The 24890-nt window shown below is 37.2% G+C and overlaps 1 protein-coding gene across 45 annotated transcripts in view; it reads right to left on the bottom strand.

Annotated features, from left to right (window-relative positions):
- Nrxn1 (neurexin 1) overlaps nucleotides 1–24890 on the bottom strand; it is a 1143874-nt gene that overhangs the window by 521726 nt on the left and 597258 nt on the right. For 28 of the 45 annotated variants that reach the window (NM_021767.4, NM_001434104.1, NM_001434105.1 and 25 more), the window contains 2 exon segments: nucleotides 8231–8350; nucleotides 15486–15659. In NM_021767.4, coding sequence (NP_068535.3) covers nucleotides 8231–8350; nucleotides 15486–15659 — 294 coding nt within the window. 45 annotated transcript variants of the gene reach the window in all.

Raw genomic sequence — 24890 nt, 5'->3', positions numbered from 1 at the left:
GATAGAGAAGAGAGCGAAAATTCATAACTTAAAGGGCCAATAAATATCTTCAACAGAATTATAGAAGAAAACTTCCCTAACCTAAAGAGATGCCCAGGAATATACAAGAAGTCTACATAACTGCAAATAGATTGACCCAGAAAGGAAATTCCTCTTGTCACATAATAGTCAAAACACCAAATACACAAAACAAAGAAAGAATATTAAAAGCAGTAAGGGAAAAAGGTCAAGTAACATATGAAGGCAGACTTATTAGCATTACACCAGACTTCTCAACCAAGACTATGAAAGCTAGAAGGTCCTGGGCAGATGTCCTACAGACCCATGGAAAACATAAATACCAGCCCTGGCTACTATATCCAGCAAAACTCTTGATTAATATAGATGGAGAAACAAAGGTATTCCATAACAAAACCAAACGTACACAATATCTTTCCCCAATTCCAGCGCTACAAAGGATAACAGATGGAAAACTCCAATACAAGGATGGAAACTACACAGTAACAAAAGCAGGAATGTAATCTCCTTGCAAGGAAACAAACAAGAGAGTCAGACAAACATAATTTCACCTCTAAAAACAAAAAGAACATGGAGCAACAATCATTATTCCCTACTATCTCTTAATATCAATGGACTCGATTCCCCAATAAAAAGACATAGACTAACAGACTGGATCCATAAACAGGACCCATCATTTTGCTACATTCAGAAAACACACCTAAGTGACAAAGACAGACACTACCTCAGAGTAAAAGGCTGGAAAAAACAATTTTCCAAGCAAATGATCCCAAGACACAATCTGGAGTAGCCATTCTAATATCAAATAAAATTGACTTTCAATCAAAAGGAAGGGCGCTTCATTTTCATCAAATGAAAAATCTACCAAGATGAACTCTCAATTCTGAACATCTATGCTCCAAATGCAAGGGCATCCATATTCATTAAAGAAACTTTACTAAACCTCAAAGCATACATTGCACCACACACCATAATAGTGGGAGACTTCAACACCCCACTCTCATCAATGGACAGATCATGGAAACAAAATAAACAATGATACAGTGAAACTAGCAGAAGTTATGGACCAAATGGATTTAACCGATATCTACAGAACATTTCACTCTAAAACAAAAGGAAATTCTCAAAACCTCATGGTACCTTCTCCAAAATTAACCATATAATCAGTCACACAACAGGCCTCAACAGATACAAGAAGATTGAAATAATCCCATGCATCCTATCACATCACCATGGACTAGGCTGGTCTTCAATAACAACAAAAACAACAGAAAGCCACATACACATGGAAGCTGAATAATGCTCTACTCAATGACAACCTGGTCCAGGAAGAAATTAAAGACTTTAGAATTTAATGAAAATGAAGGCTCAGCATACCCAAACTCATGGGACACAAGGTAAGCAGTGCTAAGAGGAAAATTCATAGCTCTGAGTGCCTTCATAAAGAAATTAGAGAGATACAATTTACAGATCACATGAAACTCAAAAAGGATGACCAAAGTGTGGATGCTTCAGTCTTTCTTAGAAATGCTCACAGGAGGAAACACAGAGACAAAATGTGGAGCAGAGACTGAAGGAAAGGCCATCCTGAAACTGCCCCACCTGGGGATTCATCTCATATCCAGCCACCAAACCCACACACTATTGAATACTCACACACGCATGCTGACAGGAGCCTGATACAGCTGTCACCTGAGCTGCCAGAGCCTGACAAATACAGCGGAGGATGCTCACAGTCAACTATTGGACTGAGAATGGGGTCCCCAATGGAGGAGTTAGAGATAGAACTGAAGGAGCTGAAAGGGTTTCTGACACCATAGGAAGAACAGCAATATCAATCAACCAGACCCCTCAGAGCTCCCAGGAACTAAGTCGCCAACCAAAGAGAACACATGGAGGAAGCCATGGCCCTAGCTGCATATGTAGCAGAGGATGGCCTTGCTCTGCATCAATGTGGGGAGAGACCCTTGGTACTGTGAAGGTTTGATGACTCAGTGTAGGGTAATGCCAGGGTGGAGAGGGAGGAGGGAGGGAGTGAGTGGGTATATGGGGAAGCACCCTCATAGAAGCAGGGGGATAGGAATTTCAGGACAGGAAGGGAAACCAGGAAAGGGAATAACATTAGAAATGTAAATAAAGAAAATATCCAATAAAAGAAAAAAAAAGAACTGGAAAAATCTTTGGCCTTAACCAGGACTTAATTCCAAACACAAGGAACATTCCTTAAATAAGACCTCCTAAAACCTAAGGTAGTTATATTCTATTGTACACTCCTTTAAAATATTAACGATTTGACTCCATAAAGCAGAAGTATTTAAATAATATAGTTTCTGCACATAATTTATCAATTAGTTATATTCATTTAGTTGGATATATGATTCTGTAAAACACATCATTGTTCATCATCTGTTCATAGGAGCATTCCATTTTTAATTGTATAGGAAATAAAATCCATTTTAAAATTTAAAATAAACCCAAACCTACTTTTTTTGAAACACAGCACAAAAGATATGCAACAATGTATTCTAACTTGCAATTTACATCTGGACTGTGGTTATGAATCTCTTACAAATGCTACCTTTGAAATTAGAACCATTATTATTTCTTAAGGACAGTTAAGCATATGACTGGCAGACTTGGTACAACCTTGGTGGGCCTAGATCTGATGAGATTTGATAGCATTACAACAGAAATACAAATGTGGAGTCACCCCATACTTGCATAAAATCTTCAAGAAACAGTCCTAATGCAAGAGCAAGAAGTATCAATCAAGTCAGAAAGATAGGGAAGAATAATAGGAAAGCACAAAGGTAAAGAAAACATAGAAAGTGGGACTTCTGAGGCCATACTGATTTATATATACAAAACACAGCTTCTGTGTGTACAAAGAACTAAACCCAGGGCAAGAATATTTAACCTATGACTTTAGGATTTTCCTGTGTTCTTATTTTTTCTTATATATACCTTTCTTATATATACAGCAGTTTTTTAAACTTGACATGAACAGTATTATAATGCATTATATTTAAATTTGAGACAAGATTGACCCTGTTTCCCATAGTTATTTAAGATATACAAGGTGCTGTCAGTACATACTGCTGCTGACTTGCTTTAAATAGGTTATGGGCAACTTAGGAATGCATGGATGACTAAAGGTTAATGAGACTCAACAATTCACAATGAGAATCTAGACATAGCTGATTGAGAAATATTATTCAGTCTTAATAACAGCAAATCATCTCATAGCTTACTATCCACAGAGTTCTAAGTGGGAGAGGCATACTGCTTAGATCAAAATTATTTCTCTCTGTGTTAGGATTTACCTCTATTAGTACTGTCGAGAGGCCCCGACAGTAGATATTGGCTTTTCTTTCCAACCGACCAAAAGAAACATGAAACAAAGTTTATGATATTTCTAAATGGCACGGTAAAAAGACCGAGTCACATGTAGTTCAGCCTGGTTTTGGTGAATAATTGTACTTCAAAATCAAAGGATTTACTGATTCCTCTCCAAAAGATTTTTCCCTTGGCAAAGTTTAGAATTTTGAAAATAGATTTTTTAATAGTCAACCTCATACCGTCCTGAAGCCATATCACCCTAGCACTGTGATGTATTACTCCTGTATGGGAAAAGACACGCTTGAAGCTCAACTGTAATTTGGCACTCTACACTTCCACAATAATGAAATGTGACAATGTTATTATGTTTGCTATTTTCCCTGTGATAATAGCCATATTCATCTTCTTCTACTTGACATTAAATTAGCTAATATGGTCAGAGCCTAATCTGTGCCACTAGCTGAAAGCAGAAAAGGATAACACACTGTTTTCATGATGGTGAGTGAGCATGCATGCACACATGTGTAGGCAGAATATAGCTGTTTCATAGTGAATGGAGTCTCCTAATACAGACTTACAGCACAGTGAACACATGAAATACAGTTTACAGGAGATGTTACAGCCATCTGCTACTTAAACTAATGTAAGGTGGTGCATCACACTGTTTCCTTCATACCTCAAACAAGGAAATGGTTATGCCCAGTCCAGGACAAGTACATTTCCACGTTGTGAAACAGTTTAAACAGATATCAAATGTGAAACTGCATCTCTTCAAGCAAAGAAATAGAGGGGGATGCATTTCAGGCGAGATGAAAACATCCAGCCGGCGGAGAGATTCGCATGTGCAGTGGTGAGGAAACCGCAAATGTGAGGTGGAAGGTGCCACAGTGGAATGAATTGCCAGAAACACACCGTAGCGACAGTGTTCTGCAATATTTACGTGTGAACTAGAGTCCGTCCTTGGGGGATTAACAACTCCAGACTAATGAGGCTAGAATACTGTTGGCCACTGAAGACACACTAGAAATCTCTTCACAAGCTTCAAATACTCAGTTACCCTCGTCTTAGTAAGTTCCTGTTATCACAAGTTACCTACAGTGTGGTTGTACTAACCTCCAATATATGATCCAAACTACAGGAAATAAAATAAAAATTAGTGTTGTTCCCAAAAGAATAATATATTCCATTGTAGAGAGATAAATCAACCATAAACTGTTCAGTAGAGAGCAATTGCTAATAAAATTCCTATAGGAATTCAGAGGGGTAAAACAAACCACTTCTGCTGGTGACATTTAAACCAGGAAGAATAAAAGTAGGAAACAAAGTGGATTGGAAGAGGGAGGAAAGGGGAATTGAGCAGCAATGAAAACATTACTATAACAAGCCAAAATAATGATGATTCAAGAACCTGCAATTAGATCCTGTCTTGAAGCGTAGAATTCATAATCTCGTCTCCTCCTCCCCAACAGCCTACAATTGTTTTCTTAATGAGTACATCGCTAGGATGGCTATTCTCCAAGGACGAAGGGGTTTATAAAAACCCACATAACTTTCAAAATAGCCTCTGGCATCACTTTACAAAGATGTCTGTGTTTTTGAGAGATTCTTTTCAATTCAATTAATTAGTATGATTTATCCAAGATCTTACTTGCAAGTTATAAAGTATTCCCATCACCCCACTGGTAATTATGTCTCCAGGCTAATATAAATAAAAATGCCTAGTTACTCAAATCTACTCTGTAAACCATCTCAGATATATGACACTTAGAAATTTTACTCGGGGCAGGGGTTCTTGTCTCCACACAGTATGGTTTTTTGTGTATATTGAAATATTTATTTCCATTTTCCTTTTGGGGGATTATAGTCACAGAATTCCTGACTCAATCACTGTGATATGAATAAAACACAAATAAGAAATGCCCTCCGTGACTCTAGGTTTCTTGTTCGCTTGTTTGTTTCTTAATTGTAAAGTTAATATCAATGGAGGAAAAGGTATTTGTTAAAATCAAATCAGTATTATTTGTGTTTTCTAGAAAGAAAAAGCAAAGGAACGGAACAGAACAAAACAATAACAACAACAAAAGAACCCAACTGAGATGGGGAGACATGATAATGGAAAAAGGCAGAAAAATATGTCAAAATGCTTAATTCTTATCTTTTACTTAAAGGCTTTCAAAATAACTATGGCTGTTTTATATAAATTAGAGCTGTTTGAAATAAGATGCACCTGTAAATAGTCATGTTTATCTACAAATCCTCATCACAGGAGAACACAAATATTCAAACCATGAAAATGCTTTGCTTTTCTGTTAACTTAGTATGAGGTAATGGCTTTATCAACATTCATGTATTCTGAGAATCTCAAACATAATTCAGTGCAGATCCGTGCAAGAGGCACGAATCTGCAGACATAGTTATTGAATGACATTTACCCATTCACAAGAAAATAACAATCAGCCTTATCATGACCATCCCCACTTCTGTCACCCAAGAGCCACATTTAAATAGTTTCTGCAAAAACTAATTTGAAGACAGCCTGGTACCTAAGTTCAGATTTGGATATTCCTTACAAAAAGCCTAACAAACACATACAGAAAATTGCATTCTTCATATTCGACTGCTTTATGGGCTATAGATTCTGACACAACCAAATGGCAACTGTTTTGTAAAACATGGGAAATGGCTTAGCAGAGTTTGGCAAAGAATGTTCTTTAGCAAAATGAAAAATATTTTCATACCAAAAAGCCCTCTCTACTAACACATGTAGTCATACATCTGTCAAAATTGAATTCAGGATTGAAATTTTGCAATAATAAAATCATAACAAATTCTCAGTCTTCGGGTTGTCCTTGAAAGAAGGTTTACATCATGTCTAAACAGGAACAAATGCAGGCAGACAATCACTGGGCTATGGATAAACACGTGCTGTTATTCAAGCATTTGTGAGAGTTCTTTAAAATTGTCTTGGCTTTTTGTATATGTAATTGTGCACTGACTCTTTGTATGAGGTTATTTATAACTCATAAAAGATTGTTTTTAGGAGTAATTTGATTTGCAGATATAAGGTATATCATATGCAAATGATCATTTCAATGTATTTTTACTGCTTCTAGCTACTATATACTAAAGAAGATGATCCTATAAAATCAAGGGTCAGATATTTCTGCATTCATGGTGGTTTGACCATGAAAGATCTTGTAAAATAGTTCTTTTTTATTATTTAATATTTTCATTGTATTTAATTATATCTGCCCCTCACTCCTTCTATCCTAATACCCCCAGGAACCCCCAACTTATATTCCTTTCAGCTTTATGTCCTATTAACCACATGAGTGGAATTTTTGTTGACCACATACACATGGGTATAGGATTTTTATTAAAGTATTGTTATCTTTTTACAATATTTTTCATAATCGTATAATGAATCTTTGTTACTTTCAAATCCATTGTCCTGTCTTACCCCGCTGCTGAAACCTTATTTCTTCTCAACATGTGTCCTTCCTAATTTCATGTGTAAACAGGGTTATCTACATAGCATGGAATGAAGATTATTTACTGGAGTCCAGGTAACTTGTTCAGGGTAATACACTGAAGAAATATGATAACCCCTTCTCTTGGCCACCATGAACTTCCAATGGTCTCTCAGGGAGGTATGGTATATGTTTGGTTTGTGCTTTCTATAATCAATATTGTAGGTAGAAACCAAAGACAGCTGATGAACTGTGCTATATTCACAGTTTGCAACCATTTGGTTCTGTGATTTATTTCAGTTTGACCCTATCTTTGACATTATAATTCACTTATTTTCTCACAAAGAAAAAAAACCCACCAAAAAAAAGAGAGAAAGAAAGAAAAAAAGAAAGAAAGAAAGAAAGAAAGAAAGAAAGAAAAAAAGAAAGGAAGGAAGGAACCAGACAAACAAAATACCCAAACTCTAAGCTACCTTTAAATAGAAAATCATCTTTGGCCCGTTCTTTATAGCCCAAATCTTCAACCATAATATCTCTTCCTCCATTCTGCTAGAACTTTGGCATCCATGCCATAACATTTACAACCCAAGGCATGCATGTAGGCTACTTGCCAAACATGACGCTTCATTGTGGATACCCTAAATATATAATCAAAGATGTTTTTATCATTTTGGTGAAGTCCTATGAAGCAAGACCTATGTGAATGTTCAATGACCAGAATTCTCCTGTTGGCCAGCGAATTCTGCCGTTAACTGTCCAGACTCTGATGAAAATCCCTGGAGGGGGCTGTGATGGAATGTGAGGTCCACCTTTCCTGTCATGCAAATACCATGAGATTAAAGTTGAGAATTCAAGTAGATACAAAAGGCAAGAAGGAGGTCTTGAAGAACCATTATTAAGCATAGTGTTTTTAAAGTGAATGGGGAAGAGTGGGCTTATTTAAGGAGATGTAGAAGAAACAGAATTTCTAATGTACTCAAAAACCAGGGTCCTCAAGATACGATCTGATAAACTTAAAAATATAAACTTAAACTTAATAACTTGCAAACTTGATAAATAACTTGATAAACTTAAGAAATAGTACAAAGTAATATGAAGTTTCAAAATTTTGCCAAGAATTCCACATATAGGAAATTAACAATGTTCTTTCCAATGAGATAGCTATAAGCAACTAACAAAAGAGAATTACAACACTTGAAAATTAACCACCTCTACTAAGAACCATATTCCTTAACAAACAGACCTAAAGTAAAATGGGCATATTTGTGTGTGAAAACAACTGAGGGCCACATCTTTAACAGTCGAATTACAGGAGATTTAAGAAGTTCTATCTGTATACCTTGGACAGCAAGAGTATTTTGAAACAATGACAAATATTTATGTACACTTGGACAGTTACTCACGGTCATTGCAGAGCGGGCCACTGAAGGAAGTCATGCTACAGTCACAGCTAAAGCCATCCCATTGCTGCAAGCACACGCCTTGATTTGAACATGAGTCCTCTTGACAGGTTGTGCTGGGCCCTGTAAAACATTCCAAAAGACACGTAGGTTCTTTTGCTCTTCTTTCTGTTTGCTTGTTTTTTAATCCAGAATGTTCTTTTACATGAGATAGATCACAAATAGTAGTTGCCAACACCTTAAATTACATGTTCAAGCTAGTTTTGAAAGTTCACACATCTGGACTAGGATCTGAAAAGTTTAACATGAATGCCTTCTTAAGGTTCAAATAAAAGAAAAATACATCATGACTGTAACTAAGCCAACAGATAGTTAAAGAAAGTAGATAGTTTCTAGTAGGGTCATGGTGGTAGTGGGTAATCTCATTCTATCATTAATGATTGTCACCATTTGGTCTTTACAAATGAGTGGATCTCCTTAACTTCTTACCAATGAATAGAGATGCCATGAGAAATGGAGATTGTAGGATCATGGAATTGAGATAAAGATTGGCAAAAATAATCAAAAAAACTTATGGAAAAATGCCCCGTGAGATCCAGCCGCTGCCACGCATACCCTGGGGCTGAGGTCATGATCCCTTGGTGCTCTGTATAGGTATGTTGGCAAGTATCAATTCACATGCTTTGACGAGATCATGCAGGAAACATGAAATGAATAACAACATAAGTGGCATGCCCCTGTCGAACACACATGTAAAAGGAGTGCTATTCTGTCTCTAAAGAATTATAACTAAACATTGAAAAACAAGGACCAGAAAGGTGTAATCAGAGCACTAAAGGCAGTAACTGTACAAACATGTCCAAGACTGAAAGCCTTTGTGCAAGCTATGCTAGAAAATGGGGCTTCTTGCACAATGTCCAAAAGGAGAAAATTAATTCTGAACCCAAATAACAGTTACTAAAAAATATTTAAAACATGTTATTTTAGGGTTTCTACTGCGTATGGTGGGGTTTCAGTCTTGTTTTATACACACAGGGCTATCTACCTTGCAAGTCAGCTTTCATCAATGCAACTTTGTCAGCAAAATTAAAAAAAAAAGCAAAATATATTTAATGTTAGTAAGCAATATGGAAATGGGGCAAACAGAATGTTTAGATTCCAAAAAGCATGCTGCTATAAAGAGAAAAAATGCTATGTATAGCAAACAAATTAATATTAACAGCCATAAACCTTAAGAGAAGCCAAAAAATGAGAAAGCCGTGTAATTTTTAGAAGCTTATACTATATGTGTCTATATACATGTCATGATTAATCTAGATGAAGACCAATTTAAAGGGCTCTCGTGATCTCTATTCTCCTGTATCCATAGTTATGGATGGATTCCTTAAGCAACTTGCTTATGGGAACAGTTCCTACACTGTGTCAATGTGTGCACACACTGCAGATTATGGGCCTTACCAAGAAAGGACTTGTTTGTGGACTTTTCCCTCTCTATTTGTGAAAACTTTCACTTACAACTCTGACTTAAGACAGTGATGTATTAATGTCCCTTAGCTCTGCTTTGTTGTGGTGACAAGGCACCAGAATTCATGTGCCATTTGAAGTGGGTGAAGAAAATCATAAGGATGGTAGAAATGGCCTGCAATATAGTCCTCTTTAGAGAATATTCTTTTTATAAGATTCCAAGATATCATGCTCATTGTCACTCTTAAGAGGGAGGGTATATGTGACTTATAGATCCTAGGGTGTTCTTGTCATTGCCTACACCTTCCTAACTGTTTTCAGGTTTAATAAACTTCCATGTAAATAATTATTACAGAAAACACTGGGAAAAAGAATTTATAAAAACATAAAAGGGAACACAAGCACATAATTCATTTAAAAGGTATGAAAAATAATTTATTATTTCTGGTAATAATAATTATATATTTTCTTAAAAACCATGAAAACAGACTTCAAACAATAATGATATTACATGATACCATAGTTCAGTAAATAAATATTTTTCTGTAATTAGTCTTTATATAAAACCATGTTTTTATCAAATGAAATTTAACATGTATCATACAAACATACGTATGCTATGACTTTCTCAGTAAAGGCATAGTTCACAGGAAATTACTGAAGTAATCCTAACTGATGTGCACTTTTATAAATATAATGATCTATGGGTTGGGGATTTAGCTCAGTGGTAGAGCGCTTGCCTAGGAAGCGCAAGGCCCTGGGTTCGGTCCCCAGCTCTGAAAAAAAGAACCAAAAAAATATATAATGGTCTATAAGTACTAATATGTAATAAAAATTAGTGTCACCAAATAATAAATAAAACACTAATATTGTCATAAGTAGTAATGACGAAAATAATAATCTCCCAGAAAAACTGAATATATAATTGTTTCAACTTAAGCATAAATTACTAACTTGCTCACTATTTGTTGTGTTCCAAACATATTTGAATGATCTATATATTAATATCCCACGGTGTTAGAGACTAAAAACAGTATGTATCCATTTAAAGAAATATAAATTTCTTGAAATAATCATCATTGGCTATTTCATCCTTAGAAGAGAATTAGGTATAGAGGAGTCTTCTGTTAGTTGTTTTATCAGTAGTTATTTAGTTTCTGACTGCCCTAGGAACAGAAAAAGTGGGATCAAGAACTGAAGGTATCACTCAGGATGATACTTTCTAGTTCCATCCATTTGCCTGCAAAACTCAGGATGTCCTCATTCTAGATAGCTAAATAGTATTCCATTGTGTAAATGAATCACATTTTCTGTATCCATTCTTCTGTCATGAGACATCTGGGTTGTTTCCAGCTTCTGGCTATCACAAATAAGGCTGCTATGAGCATAGTGTAACACATGCCCCTGTAGCATGATGGGGAATTTTTTTGGGTATATTTCCAAGAGTGGTGTTGCTGGGTCTTCAGGTAGATGTATTTCCAATTTCCTGAGGAACCTCCAAAAGGACATGCATGGTATGTACTCACTAACAAGTGGATATTAGCCAAAAAAAAAGTACAGAATACCCAAGATACAGTCCATAGAACTCAAAAAGTTCAACAAGCTGAAGGGCCCAAGTGAGGATACCTCAGCCCCACTTGGGAGGGAGAAGAAAGCAGCCACAAGCGGGAGGGAGGGAGGAACCTGGGAGGGAAAGGGAACAGGGTTAGGGGAAGGGAACATGATCTGGTATTGGGTGGGGAAAAAGAACTTAAGCCCTGAAGGCTAGCAGAAAGAATAGAAACAGGCAACCTTGGGAGGTAGAAGGTTGGGAGGACCTTCCAGAATGTACCAGAGACCTGGGAGGTATTAGACTCTCAGGACTCAAAGGAAGGGACCCTAAATGAAATGCCCTACAGTGGGGAGAGGGAACTTGTAGAGCCTACCTCCAGCAGAAAGACAGGGCATCAAGTGAGGGATGGGGTTGTCATCCTACAGTCAAAACTCTGACCCCTATTTCTGTCTGAAAGAAACGAAGGGATAGAAATGGAGAAGAGCCTGAGTAAAAGAAGGTCCTGCGACAGGCTCAAAGTGGGATTCAGATCAGGAAGAAACTCTAAGACCTGACATCATTACTGAGGCTATGGAGTGCTCACAAAAAGGGACCTATCATGACTGCCCTATGAAAGACCCAACAAGCAGCTGAAATAGTCAGATACAGATATTTTCACCCAACCAATAGACAGAAGCTACTGACCCCTGTGGTTTAATTAGGGAAAAGCTGGAGGAAGGTGAGGAGGGCAACCTTGTAGGAGGACCAGCAAGCTCAATTAACCTGGACCCCCAAGATCTCTCACTGGATCTCCAACTAGGCAGCTTATACCAGCTGATATGAGGCCCCCAACACATATACAGCAGAGGACTGCCAGGTATGGGTTTAGTCATAAAAGATGCACCTAACCCTCAAGACACTGGAGGCCCCACGAATTTAGAAGTCTGGTGGGGTGGGTGGGGCGAGTGGGGTGGAAACATCCTTGTGGAGACGGTCGGGGGAAGGAGGTGTGGGATGTGGAACAGTCAGAGGGTGGACTGGGAGGGGAATAAAATCCGTACTGTAAAAAATACAGAAAAATTATAAATAATAATAATAATAATAATAATGACTTCGATCATGATGATGGTGAAAGAAACCATTTAAATGGAAAAAAAACCTGAAGGCGTCTGATTTCTATTCACACAGAAGTTACATGACTCTTATCTGAGGAAGAGTTAAATTCCATGAGAGAACTGTCTTTGAAAGAGATAATACTTTGGCTATGTCTAATTTAATTGCTAATTCTAAAACCATGTGAATCTCATCAATTTCACCTATGACAAGTTTATATGAACTTATTCTTAGAACAGAAGTGGTCAAATTAATTTTGGAATGAAACCATCAGGGAAAGATGATATCAGAAAGTCAGGAATGTGATGATATTCCTAGAATAAAGAAAAACCTGAGAAGAAACGAGAATTAAGACCAAGATATTTAAAGCTTCTTCTCTACATGAGCAGACTAGTCCATAAGCTATCACAATGAGTTTAAATATTTAGAAGCTAATTTGAGGCCATTGAAGAGAAACCTATAATTAAGCATCCTGGACAAATTGCCTACTGAATTAGGTTGGAAACAACAGCAAGTGTTATTACTGTGAACATTTGGTAAGCAATCCTGCTCCCATTAACCTTCCTTCCATTCTTCACTAGCAGAATGTGTTAGGGTGAGGTCCTTTATATTTGTGTCTTCTTCCAGCCTTGTGGTTGCCAAGCACTTACCATACAATCTATAGGAAGGCTTACCTTTGAAAAGTAATATCCAGAAACTGAAGTAACTTTCCCTTAAAATACAAATCAACAAATGACCCAGTCTCACTTATTAGATCATTTCTAAGTAACAAAAGTATATTTCATTTTCTTTTGTTCTCCCATTGGAACACTTCATATGTTTAGTAATTGTGTTTCCTAAACAACAGGAGAACCACAGTCTTTCTTGTTTTTCATTAATAAGGAAATATGATGGTGACAATAAAATGGCTTTGAAAAAAAGACTTCCATTAATACTCATACTCTCTTTTATTATTTCCACAGTTTGAATTTAAGTTACTTTTGAGAGAAATAGATGCTTTGGAGAAGGAAAAATTGATTTCAAATTAAAAAGTTCTATAGACTTAGGTAATTGCTAAATATAATGATGTTATTTTGGCTAAGAAGAGGTGACTCACAATCTCCTTAAGAAGAGGGCTCACATTTGGTTCTTCCTTTACCTTCATACAGCATTCCTCATAAATCTGAATTTTCAAAATAGATCAAGCTACACTGAACATTAAAGGAGAAATAGTAACACACAGAGAACCATGTAATTCTTCATAATGCTATTGAATTAGACTTATGGAGGTAAAATTGGCTCAAAAATTTTAGGTGTTGAAGGTAAAATTACCTAAAATGAAAGCAGCAATCAAAAAAATAATTCCTATACATCTTGATCTGATACAAAGCATGAAAGAAATGTAAGGAAATTGAGCACATTACAGTAGGCCTGGATAATATAAGAAACATATTTTTGGCAAAACATAGTATATCATTTGCTATCGGATACATAAAAAAATCAAAACAACCCTGAAATTCCACCTCACACAAGTCAGAATGGTTAAGATAAAATACTCAGGTGACAACAGATGCTGATGAGGATGTGAAGAGCAAATAACACTCCTCATTGCTGGTGGAATTGCCAGCTGGTACAACCACTCTGGAAATCAGTCTGGTGATTCCTCAAAATATTGGATATAGTACTACCTGAGGACCCAGCTATACCATTCCTGGGCATAAACTCAAATGATGTTCCAATATATAACAAGGACAAATGTCCCACTATGTTCATAGCAGCCTTATTTATAATAGCCAGAAGCTGGAAAGAACCCAGATGCCCTTCAACAGAGGAATGGATACAGAAAATGTGGTACATCTACACAATGGAATATTACTCAGCTATCAAAAACAATGACTTCATGAAATTCATAGGCAAATGGATGGAACTAGATAATGTCATCCTGAGTGAGGTAACCCAATCACAAAACAACACACATGGTATGCACTCACTGATAAGTGGATATTAGCCCAAAAGCTCAAATTACCCAAGATACAATCCACAGACCACATGAAGCTAAAGAAGAAGGACAACCGAAGTGTGGATGCTTCAGTCCTTCTTAAAGCGGGGGACAAAAATATTCATAGGATGAGATATGGAGACAAAGTTCAGAGCAGAGACTGAAGGAATGGCCATTCAGAGTCTGCCCCACCTGGGGATCCAGCCCATATATATACAGCCACCAAAACTATACAATATTGAGGAAGCTGAGAAGTACATGCTGACAGGAGCCTGATATAGCTGTCTCCTGAGAGGCTCAGCCAGAGCCTGACAAATGCAGATACGAATGCTAGCAGCAAACCATTGAACTGAGAATGGCATCCCTGCTGGAGGATTTAGAGAAAGGACTGGAGAAGCTGAAGGGGTTTGCAACCCCATAAGAACAACAATACCAACCAACCAGAGCTCCCAGGGACTAAACCTAAAGAGTACACATGGACAGACCCATGGCTCTAGCTGCATATGTAACAGAGGATGGCCTTGTTGAGCACCAGTGGGAGAAGAAGCCCTTGACCCTGCCAAGGCTGGACCTTCACGTGTAGGGGAATGTCAGGGTGGGAAGGCAGGAAGAGGTGGGGGACACCCTCATAGAAGAAAGGGGGATGGGGGATTGGATAGGGGGATTAAGGATGGGAAACTGGGAAAGGGAATAACATGAAATGTAAATTAAAATCCAATAAAAAATAAAATAAAATAAAATAAAATAGTGATCTGAGACTGAATATTTGAGCCATATTCTTAGTTTTCATCCCAGTGAATATAAAGTTTTCAAAATGGGTTAAATACATTATAATTACTGGAATAAATATTTTTTCTTTTAAACAGGTATCTGATTATAATTATAGCATTATGAAACTGATTCATATGCTAGTTAGCCAAATTATCTTCTGCTAGGAAGAGATGACAAGGTCTGTAGTTACAGCCCCTATTTACATTGGACTTTAGTATTTTCTTGCAAATAATCCAGAAAATATAAGATTTACTAATAAAATATGCCAAACATGAATAAAGATGTTTAAGCCTAAGTAAAAAGCTGCTGACTAGCAGAAGTTTTGCTGGCTGGTGAGGGGAGTTGTTTTAATTAAACCTTTATTTTGGTTGTATTGCGTAGTATAAAAATAGATATAGTACCTTCGCATCCTCTCTCAATTTGCCCATTGCAGAAAAGAGCATCAGATATGAGGTCTGGAAGCCTGCCATTCAAGTCCACAGATGCCAGGCAACCTTGAAAGCCTTCTTTAGCATGGACCAGTTTCGGCAACGATTTGTATGTTTCTTTAGCCACTCCTCCAATATACAAGTCACCTGTGGAAAGATCAATTTAATTATCACAAAAGTATCTCAGCATAACTATGACCGCATAGTGTAAGGAGGATAACAAAAGAGATGGTGTTTTTTTTTATATTAAATTAACAAGGTAAATGTATGACCTACTTTATACTTTTCTTTAAAATACAAAATAATGTAACATTTGAATAATGTTGAACAGCTGACATTTTTCTAGATGCTACTAGAAAAAGCACTGTTTGGATTTACACCAAATGAAAAGAATGTAGCCAAGGGGATGCAGATACCTGTACAACATTTACTCAGGTACTTAGAACTCTATATTCTGAGGCAGTTTCTCCCATTATCAAAAAGTCCAACTCAAAGTCTAGAATAACAAAATCTATCCTGTGTGTTGCTTTGAGGAACCAGACATGTGACAATTATGGATCCCCTGCCAAAGTGAAAGTATGTAATAGATAAAGTGGAAGGCATTATTATAAAACAAAATTTCCTCAGGGCTGTGAGTCTTACAGTTTTTTCTTAATTCAATACCACAATCTGAAAGGCTTTAGTGATTAAAGTCACATTCTGCACTATCACTTTGTTTGCCTTTTGTTTTCTTATTTTTTTCAATTAAAGTATACTTACATAATCTCCCCCAATTGCTTTCTTCCTTTCATCATCTCTTGTGTATCCTCCTGCCCTCCTGCTCCCTTTTGAAATCATGGATTCTTTTTCTTTAGTTGCTAATGTTACACACACACACACACACACACACACACACACACACACACACACACACACATCCTCTAAATCTATCTATCTATCTATCTATCTATCTATCTATCTATCTATCTATCATCTATCTATCTATCTATCTATAACTTTCTCATTCCTTTCATGTTACTTGCTATGTATATAATTTCAGGGCCGAACTAGGTACTCAATCAGGGACTCATCTCTTCAATGAACTCTTTCTCTTGCTCTCAGCTTTTTCAGTTGTCTATAGTTGGTATGGGTGGAGCCTTGTGTGACTTCTGCCTCATGTATTGGTATGGCTATTGCTACTGTCCTTCTTCACATCTTTACTTGGGTGGTCATGTCATTGAGGTACCATAGGAGTTGCTTCCTTGTCATTTTAGCAGACACATCCCACAGCAGCTTTCCTGGTTTTTGGCTCCTCTGCACCTCTTCCTCCATGTTGCCTGAGTCTTAGGTGTGGAATTTGTGTTATGCAAGTATCATTTGGGGCTGGGCAGCCTATAATCTTTTATTCTTTGTACCAGTTGTAGTTTTTTGTCTTTGTTTGAGTATCTTCTTCACTGACTCAATCCTTTTATAGTCTTAACTTATGTAATTCTTCACATGTCTCTGTACTAAGTTAAAAACAACACCACTTTTAACTCTGTGTTACTTTGGAAGACGTTTTAAAGAAGTTATTAATGTGTGTCCCTGGCTCTCCTGTGCTTCAGATGGAGACTTCTGCTCCGCTTTGCTGTCTATAGGCTCCTAGGTTAGCTTTCCTCAAGTTTCCAAGCAGTATTGGGTACCTGTTTTATCCGGTCTGCAGATCATTCACAGTGACCACATGATAGTTAGTCAATGTAATTAATGAGCTCAATACACAATGTAAGGAGGGCGACCTCAGAATTCTGTAATCTTCAGCTCGAGACTGCAAATTCTGCTGACATACGCCTGTCAGCTACTTCTCTAACTTCTATCCATGAAATGTCTCTTTTACCTTAATCTCCTGAACAACGTGACACTCAGTATAATTTTACTAGTATTAAAAAATGTGTGCATTCATAATACTCATCTAGGCTGCTGTGCTGTCTTTATGAGATTGAGAGAAAGAACTGGTGTTCACAGCATTACTTGAAATGTTCTAATGAAATCATTGGCCTTCAATCCAGACAGTTTATATCCTCTACCAGTGTTCACAAACAATCATAAGCTAAGACATTAGATTGCAAGGAGAGCACAACAAAGCCCTAAATCTGATACTCTGAATGCTGTTGGTGAAAATATTGAGAATGAAAGTATTTGCTTTATCAATATTACAAAAGCCCTAAGAACTGATAATCTGCCCTATGGCTCTACCAAAAAAGCTGTTTTCATTACAAGAGTGAGCCACTGATGGAATTCGTGCAGAAGGCATTCTTGTGTTTCTCTCCCATCTCCTAAATGGCACTTGATAAGTCATCACCCACCCTTGATATTTAAGGATAGCACAGTGTTCATTATACAATATTAATTTTGTATTATTTTATCATTTTCTTCCTCATTTCCATTCTCTCCTTTGTCTTTTCACTCACTTCGGCTTCAAGCCGTTGTGTTTTAGGTGCTGCAGAAGGGACTGAGTCATAAACCAAAGGCATAAACTTAGCTTCCTGCACTTGACTTTTCAAACCTAGATTCCTCTAGGAATGCGACTAATGTATAGACATTTACATAAGGAAAGTAAAACTTTCTTACAATGCAGCTGGGCAAGATGTAGTTATAGAAGCATCATCCTGAAAGCATAGCTATTGGTGAATGTCAAAAGGAGGGCACTGTTTTCTAATTTAAAAGTCAACCCCTGCTGGGTATCAGCACTGCAGGTAGATTCAGGACAATAATGTAGATGGAGGAAGTTTCCTCAGAATAACCCAAAAGCGGAAGTAAGATCCTTGTGAGTGAACACTTCCGTGATAGATTTAGCTATCTGGAAACTTATACTACTTTATAGAACGTTCCTTTCTCCACCTTGTTGTTGTTCCAGGTGTTCCAGGGAGAGGAGACTGAGTTTGACCAGGGAATGTCCCAGTCACAAGAGTAAAAAGGTAAACAGCAGTTCAGTAGGCACCGGGATGGGGACCCGGTGTCTGGAACCAATGCTCAGGTTTCTCTTTATCTCTCTACTTTATAAAAGATTAGTATAGAGGTAATTTCTGATGGTCAACACTGTAAAAGAGAAATTACTCAACAGAGACCCCATATGAACAACAATGCCAACCAACCAGAGCTTCCAGGGACTAAGCCACTACCTAAAGACTATACATGGACTGACCCTGGACTCTGACCTCATAGGTAGCAATGAATATCCTAGTAAGAGCACCAGTGGAAGGGGAAGTCCTGGGTCCTGCCAAGACTGAACCCCCAGTGAACGTGATTGTTGGGGGGAGGGTGGTAATGGGGGAAGAATGGGGAGGGGAACACCCATATAGAAGAGGAAAGGGAGGGAATAGGGGAATGTTGGCCTGGAAACCGGGAAAGGGAATAGCATCTGAAATGTAAATAAGACATACCCAATTTAATAAAGATGGAGGGAAAAAACAAAAAAGAAATTACTCAACAGAAGGAAAACAGAAAATTTCAAGTTTCCACCATCATTAACTTAAACAATCACATCTCAAAATAGAAATCAAGGGAAATTAGAAAAAAAAATAAACTGGAAAACCTTTCTTTCTTGAACCCTGTAGAGTATCGGCCGAGGTTTCTACTTTAATATATCTAATATCGATCTAATATCAATAGACGAATGTGCTGCCTGCACTCATTCACTTAACTAAATACTTCGGGGTACTTTAATTCTAGTTCAGGACTAAAGACAAAGTATTGGATACTAATGTGGGACTGAATGCAGAATTCCTAGCATTGCCGTTAAGTGTTGTAGATATAGGAATTGAGACTGAAAGTCATGCAAGCAGTGTTAGACAAAGCTACGCCTCTTTCAGAATCCAACTTCATGGAAGTTGTCTAATCCTGGAGGACAACCAGTAAATGTTATCACGTACTCCATAGGTTGAAGTTATGAATGAAATAAAAAAAATCAAGAGAAGTAAAAAATGGTAAAGGGTGTCAGAAAGGTGATTCTAAAGAAGACACACTTCTGTTCCTTTCTGATTTCTACCATGAGTCCTACTTCCTAGTTAGTAAGTTTTTTTTCCTCATTGCCTGTGGAAGAAAAATAGAAATCATCGTTCTGTGGTACAAAGGAGCAGAAAACATCACATTAAGCAATGCATGTTCTGATATGAACCTTACACATTCCAAGGTGGGTGGGTCAATGTTTATAACCATGGGACTAATTCTCACTTTCGGACTGAAGCTGCATTTAGCTGCTCACAATTAGAACTGCCGTTGTTATAAACTTTTCATAAGCTAGAGAGTGGTCTTGAGGTTCCCTGGTGGGCTTCCATATAAAGAGAACAAAGGAAATGCTTAAGTAGGCCCAGCCCTGTGTACATTACTACCTCATCAAAGATGCAGCGCATCCTTTTGATCCTTGGAGAGATGGAAGGGAAATGACCATTAGCACTAATGGGTCCTTGCAGGTACAAATCTTGTGCTTATAAAGGAGGATATGCTCCTTAACGCTCTTCAGTGTGACAGGGTCTGGATGGATATCCATTAAAAGCCAAGTTTCCTATGCAGTCGAATATCACTTGTTGCCTTACGCCTTCCCACCACCCCTACCAGAATGACTGGATGCTTGCACTCCCGCCCTTTAAGTGCAGCATATACAAAGAAAGTAGAGTTGGGACATTTTCAGCAAATATTGTGGCCAGGCACCAATATAGGGTTGGGTAAGATTCTTAAAGAAATATCAACAGTGTCCTAATATCAAGAACCATAGACACAGAATCACTAAGCTGCTCTCATACCATCTGAAGGCAGCCAGAGTCAGTGACTAGTCCCTAGCATCTGGACATGAGTGAGTAAGGGGAAATCACGGGCAAGCTTTGTAGTTATAGAATCTCTGATTCTGTAAATCACTGGTGCCCACAGTATAAACTCATTAAATCTCATAACTTCTTCCGCAGTAAGATAGTTCTTTTGTAGAGTCGAATTAACGATGTATAGGAAACATTTAAAGGGACGCACATGTAGATTTCAAGGCTTTAGGTGCAATACAGATGTACTATGGAGACAAAGGAACATTGAGGATTAGAGAGAACATTTCAATGTATTTAGTATACATCGTGAAAGGTACATGGTGTATGCCTCATTCTATACTGATGGCACTGGAGATTCAGACAAGAGTCAAATTTGTTCCTGCAGAGTGACAAGTTTAGGTTCTCAACTACTTCCTGGAATTTATTTAATGTGACCTAGTTTATAGACATCAGTGTGTTTGAAATGTATCTTCTATGATACTAACAGAGACTGGGACAAAGGATCCTTTTACCTATTTAATTTGAAACCAAATAGCACAAAACTTCATAAAATCAGTAATTTTGCTAAAAAAATAGCTTCTAATTCAGACATATTAAAAGACAAAAAAAAAAATTCTGTAAAGGCCAAGAGCCAATTTGTAGGTTCAGGCTGAAAACTTGTTAGACAAGGAGGAAAATAAAAAGATGTGTGTGACCTTTATAAGTGAGGTATTATGGGAGAACTGAAATCGGAAGGTATAGGAAACATTTAAAGGAACACACATGTAGATTTCAAGGCTTCAGGTAAAGTACAGATGTACTATAGAGACGAAGTGAACATGGTATTTGGGTGTGTAAGCAAAAGATCGAGGAAGAAGACATGGTTGAAGTGAAGAATATTTAACTTCTTATTAAATAATGCTATATAAAGAAATGTCATTGGAAGATGGTTCAGTGAAAAACAAAAGGACATGATGGATCGCCTACCAACTGGCTAGTAACAAGTATATTTAAAAAAAAAGAGGAGTATGTTAGGTGAGGGGATGCAGACATGTAGGAGAACTGCTGTATGAATGTCAGGTGAGAAAGAATCGTATCTGACATTACAATGTGGTATTTGTGCACTTGTATGTTATAAGGGATCCAGGGTTATGAACTAGGCTCAGAGAATAGGGGTCAAAGCTAGGATCCATTGTAGAACCTCCAACCAAAAACAAATAAATGAGGTGGTGAAAGTGATTTCTTTTTCTACGAAAACAGGGAGCAGAAGGCAATTAGAGCAAGTATCCCAGCTCAGCCTCACAGCACAGAATGTGAGTGTCAAGGTATAATTAGTTCTTTGACTCAGCTTTCCTGTTTATACATATGTACTTTCTCTGCCTCTTAAAAGTCTCACTTTTATTTTAACTAAAAAGAGCATACATAAAAAAGACACATGCTTTATAGATGTGAATAGTTATGGCTGTGGAAATAGGACTTTCGAATTATCATTTGGGGAGAATTAAACTCATACACTCTCACTTTTCTTATGGTTTCATTGGAGAAAAATCCAATTCTAGATGCAAGGTACTCTAATTTTTTCATTATTTATTGTGATTCATTGTTAAAAATTATTGAATTTGTCCACACTGGGTTCTGAACCTGATCTACAAGCAGAATGCCCTTCCCTTCCCCAGGGAACAACCCACTTCTACTCTTAAACATGTATTCTTATTTTTTAACCTTTTCTTATTCCATCACTAAGAAATACCTGCAGATGAGATCATTTCCAAATATATCAAGGAAAATATCCTTGGAGAGAAAAATCATCTGAATGTATTTGTATGAAGTTGTTCTCTGTTAGAAGAAAATCATCTCTAATCTTTGAGGATAAACACTCTTATATTAACTTTGTTTTCTAGAAACAGAATATCAATTTGATCTTTGCCATAACTGTTTGAAATGAAGTATACTAAATTGTTAAAAGAAAGAGCATAGAGAATGGAGGAAATTTGTCAAATAAATGTGAGCTTTTGAGTAAGATAAATCTACATAATGAGTATAATAAGTCTCCAATAACAAAGATCATGGAATTATGCTAGATATTTATTTTTTAGGCAAAGAAACTATTCAACTCTATATTTTGCTCTGAGATGTAATATCTGTGTCTTTAACAGTTACCCTGGATATCTTTAAACTTACCCTGGATAGGGGTTCCAAAAAAATAACTATCCCCCTGACTGGAAAAGTAAATCTTGGGGACATCTTGCTTTATACGAATCAAATTTTGAGTCTTCCTTCTACTCAGAAAAAAAGTCTTCCCAAATGATTCCTGAACTCTGCTTTGTAGCTTATGCTGACACTCCACCTATTGCTACAGGTAACTCTGCCAACTTCCCTGACATTGCCCCTTCATTTCCACTCTCATTTCTAGTCCTTGTTGACTTTTTTCTTTTTTTCCTTCAATAATTCACTTACCAGTGAATTCACTCTACCTCCATTGACCCTCCTTATTGCTGCCACACCAACCTTCCCATTGTGTTGTAGATCATTATTGTTGTGTTGTTAATGTTTGTGTGTCTATATGTGTTTGAAGATGTGCATATACTGTGGGATGTGTGTTTTTGGAAAACAGCTTTATGGGGTTGGTTTTCTCTTTTTCTCCTAATGCAGATTCTAAGGATCTAATTCTGGTCCTCCAGCTTGCCTGGCAAGCAGTTTTAGCTTTTGAGCAGTCCGACAAGCACCCACTGAGTCCTGCTTTATTCAATATCTCATTCCCTCTGCAATCTAAACTTGAAGTACCTGCACATGAATTATTCTACGAAACTTAAAACTGGTTTTTCCCAGCATTGTTTCCCAGGCAGATGACTGAGACTATGTCACCTTGGCCTTCAGTCCTCTCAGTTACTGTCATTTCTCTGCTCTTGTCTTTCCCTGCCATGCCATCAGTGTTTGCAGTGCACACTACAGTTTCTTATGAATGTCTTGCTTCTGCCATTGTTGCATTTCAAGACTCGATTTAATTTTAAATGTTTAACTCAATTTCTACCTTGATAATATATTCATCTAATTTTCAGACAAAAGTCAGTATGATCATGAAATCCTGACAATTTTGCATTTTTTTACTGAAAATTATTTTTTGTCAGTGCTTTGTAGGTGGACCTCTTTGTCAATTTAAATATAAATATTTAAAGAGATAATCATGGCCAAAGTACTTTTAAAATCTCACTTTCTCTTAGTAGGACTCAGGAATTGTTAGTTGAGTCATTTAATGTAGACATAAAGAATAGTTCAGATTCCACCGAAAAAATCATTCTAATAGGAGGTGTGGTAGAAGTTGTATTGATACAGCATTCATATGTTTCTGGTTGCCTTCCTCTTAGAAACATGCAGTAAAGTTAATCAATGGATATCTCTTCTACTGATCCCTTTAGCGAACACAAAGCCAACTAAGAGAGTGTAGCACAATGACACTGTTGTCTATTTGACAGAGTAAGGCATGGTTTTAGTTTATATACTCTGCATTTATCAGTAGTAAGAGGTAGAGAGATAAGTTGACGATGAAGAAGCAATTTGAGATATCAATATATGATAATACAGATTCATCTCTTAGTTTTCTTTTGAAGTTAGAGGTGTTAATCCCTCATGGGGAATTAGTTTGATATTATCCTGACTTGAGCTGTCTGGGTATCCAGTCACACTTGGTACAATGCCATATCCAAGTATAGCCTAGCACGTGCAGCCCCTGTATCAGTTTACATTATGGAGACTTTTTACTCTTTCAGACCCACCTATTTTGGTCCCTGGTGTTATTTTAGGATGAAGGATACATTCACTTGCCTGTAGAACACAGCCAAGTCAGTCGACCACCCCATCTCTACTCCCAAGAAACTCAGTAATCCCTGTCTACACTTCCCACTGTATGTATCTCACTCTGAGTCACCACCCAAGGATTGCTAGGAACAGAGAACTTGAAAGGAAATCCTTTTTCTTGACTATTGCTGCTTTTATGTGTTCTGATCTGACACTTTCCTCCCACATCCACTCCAACTCCAGATAAAGAACAAACAACAACAACAACAAACAACAACAGCAACAACAACAAACAACAACAACAACAATAACAACAACAACAACAAACAACAACAACAACAATAACAACAACAACAAACAACAACAACAAACAACAACAACAAACAACAACAACAACAACAACAACAACAACAACAACAACAACAGAGCCTATAGATTTCCTCAAAGCAGAGGCAATTGAATTTAAAGATGAGAAGTTTGTCTGTGTGAACAAGGGCCTTCTTGTTTCTTGAGTCATTGTTCATTGGTTTCTGGCATTGCTATTGTCAAAACCAGGAAAGGAAGCTGGGTCATAACACAGTGACACAGTGTTTGCCCAGCACTCAGCAGATCCTGGAATCAATCTCCAGTACTGAAGATAAATTGGAATGAAAGCTCTCATTTATCATTACAATATATTAATAACTGGAATCTAGGAAATGCACTCAAATTTAGAAAGCATTTGTATAAGCATTGTTTTCTTTGAATTTGCCTGTTGAGTTAGTAGTCATGAACACAAAGTTCATTCTGCTAACATCCTGAGCTTCAGGACAATAGTGCCCAACAACAGGGGAAT

Source organism: Rattus norvegicus, chromosome 6 (genome assembly GCF_021556685.1).
Source record: "Rattus norvegicus strain SHRSP/BbbUtx chromosome 6, alternate assembly SHRSP_T2T, whole genome shotgun sequence".
NCBI classification, from domain to species: Eukaryota; Metazoa; Chordata; class Mammalia; order Rodentia; family Muridae; genus Rattus; species Rattus norvegicus.
Note: the sequence above shows the minus strand (reverse complement) of the source record. Positions and strands in the feature narration are given on the sequence as shown.